General features: G+C 37.7%; 1 protein-coding gene across 1 annotated transcript in view; it reads left to right on the forward strand.

Annotated features, from left to right (window-relative positions):
* The window catches only part of LOC106533678 (leukocyte elastase inhibitor), a gene marked incomplete at its 5' end in the record, with an annotated part of 7186 nt that overhangs the window by 2672 nt on the left and 2065 nt on the right, over positions 1-2449 (forward strand). The window contains 3 exon segments of the mRNA XM_014030101.1: positions 1003-1140; positions 1284-1401; positions 1509-1651. Coding sequence (XP_013885555.1) covers positions 1003-1140; positions 1284-1401; positions 1509-1651 — 399 coding nt within the window.

Genomic DNA, 2449 nt, shown 5'->3' on the forward strand with positions numbered 1-2449 from the left:
ACTGTATGTAACACTTTAATGATGTTATTATTTCATCTCTTTACAGCTGCTTTCACTTCACTTTATTTAACACCTTTTCAAAACAAAAGTCTTCTCAGGGCCATATAAATCCAAATCTGATCTATTAATCCAGATTAAGACCTAAAATAAATCAGATCAGTTTAGTTACAACACAATCACACACAGTATATTATAAAATACATGTTAGTAAAAGTTAGTTATGTAAAAAAGCAGACAGATTGTGTTAAATCTGCACTTCGGTCTCACATCCTGAGCAACATGTTGGTGACAGTGGAGAGGAAAGACCCCTGTTTAACAGGAAGAAACCTCCAGAACCAGGAGACATCTGTCTCAACCCGGCTGGATTACAGAGGACAGGAAATGGATGCAGAGAAACAGGAAGTGGTCCCTATAGAGGAGGAAATGGATGCAGAGAAACAGGAAGTGGTCCCTATAGAGGAGGAAATGGATGCAGAGAAACAGGAAGTGGTCCCTGTAGAGGAGGAAATGGCAGTAATAATTATAGGTTCAAACACAGAGTAGTGAGAGTGAGGATCTGGGCTCAGTGTGTCCTCCTGTCTGAGTCTACAGCAGCAGAGCTAAAGGATAACTCAGGAAACCAACGTTAGCTACAGGATTAATCACACAGGATGGTGTTAACAGGCAGGATGTCAGCTTTATGGACAGAAACTGGAGCCTGAAGATGTAAAATATGTTCTGCTCTCATCGTTTTTGGTTTGATGGTTGGTGTGTTGTTGCTTTGGGTTTTAATAAACAGTTGTGTGTAAATAACATGGTGGAGGCGGGGCTTGGGGTCATGGGTTTTKTTGTTGAAGGGCTCCTAAAGTTTTCTGTTTGCTTTTTTTTAACCATATTTTCACTTATTTTTGCTTAAACTCAAGGTTCTTTTGGGACTTTATGACTTTAAGAACATATTTTCATCTGCTCACATGAGTTAGATTTATGTTTATTAATGCATAATGGTTGTTTTTTAATTTTCAGAGTCTGCAAACTAAGCACACTCAGGATGTCCACGCTGACTTCTCCCATCTGCTGAGCCAGCTGAACAAGGCCGACGCTCCGTACGCCCTGAGTGTGGCCAACCGGCTGTTCGGAGAGCAGTCCTACCAGTTTTTACAGGTGTGTGCAGGGATTCAGGTGTGGCTGTTTGCTCAGTGTTCACCTGCAGTCAAACAGGAGTGTTATCAGAACAGCAAATACTGATGAATCTGTCTTCAGGAAACACAAAGATTTAATAAAACAAGTTGTTCTGTTTGTTTCAGGATTACCTGCAACAAACCAGGAAGCACTACAACGCAGAGCTGGAGGCGTTGGACTTCGTTCAGAACTCTGAAGCAGCCCGAGTYCACATCAACAGCTGGGTGGAGAAGCAGACACAAGGTGGGGCTCGTTTTATTAAAACCTCTATAACTAGATTCAAGATGGCCGCCACAGCTGACACTCAGCCACTTGTTACAGATTGATTTGTTTTTTGTTTTTTTTTTTAGATAAAATTAAAGATATTCTGGGTAAGGGTGCGGTGGACGGCATGACCAAGCTGGTGCTGGTCAACGCCATCTACTTCAAAGGCAACTGGAACAAACAGTTTGATGTGAGCGCCACCCGGGACACGCCCTTCAAACTCAACAAGGTGAGAAACAGGAAGGATGGAAACTGCTGGAAATATGAGCGTCACATCGTCCAACACATCAAGTTTCTTCTGTTAAACTTGATTATTATTATTATTATTGTTATTGTTATTATTATTGTTATTGTTATTGTTATTATTATTGTTATTATTAATATGATGATCTGGAGCTGACTGGTGCAGAGACACATTCTAATTCTTGAGATAATGTGTTTTATTTGAAACTATAAATTTAAACCTTGCTCCATAAACAGGGTTTATAGAGGCGAACCTGCCAGAAAGTTATGAATAAACTAATGATTGTTTTCTAACTAATACAAGTTAAAAGGATAGTTTGCTCAGTTATCAATAATTAATAATCAGCTGACATCAACTGTAGATCACACAGTTTGGGGGAAAAGAGGCTAAGCTAACAGCTAGCTAAAACAAAGACTGATTTTATTGTTTTGAAAGCCGTTTAAAGAAGACATACCTGTGCGGGGAAAAAACTAATTGGCTAGTATTTAACTTCTATTTTTGTATTATTTTTATTAATATTTTATTATTTTTTATTTTACCATGAAGATAAAACTTGTTGAGAATAAAAAGAGTCTAATTTTCAGGAGTGCTCAGGCTAAAACTGACAACAAAACACAAAGTTTAATAAAACAAACTTTGACAACAAGATTTAACAATAAAACAAACAATTACACACAAAAACACATAATATATACTTTAAAATAAGCAGAGGTCTGTAAAGTACTTAAAAAAATAACAGAGTAAAAGTAAAAATACCTGAACAGAAAATGACTTTGGTAAAAA

The sequence above is a fragment of the Austrofundulus limnaeus genome, unplaced genomic scaffold (assembly GCF_001266775.1).
Source record: "Austrofundulus limnaeus strain Quisiro unplaced genomic scaffold, Austrofundulus_limnaeus-1.0 Scaffold998, whole genome shotgun sequence".
Classification (NCBI taxonomy): domain Eukaryota; kingdom Metazoa; phylum Chordata; class Actinopteri; order Cyprinodontiformes; family Rivulidae; genus Austrofundulus; species Austrofundulus limnaeus.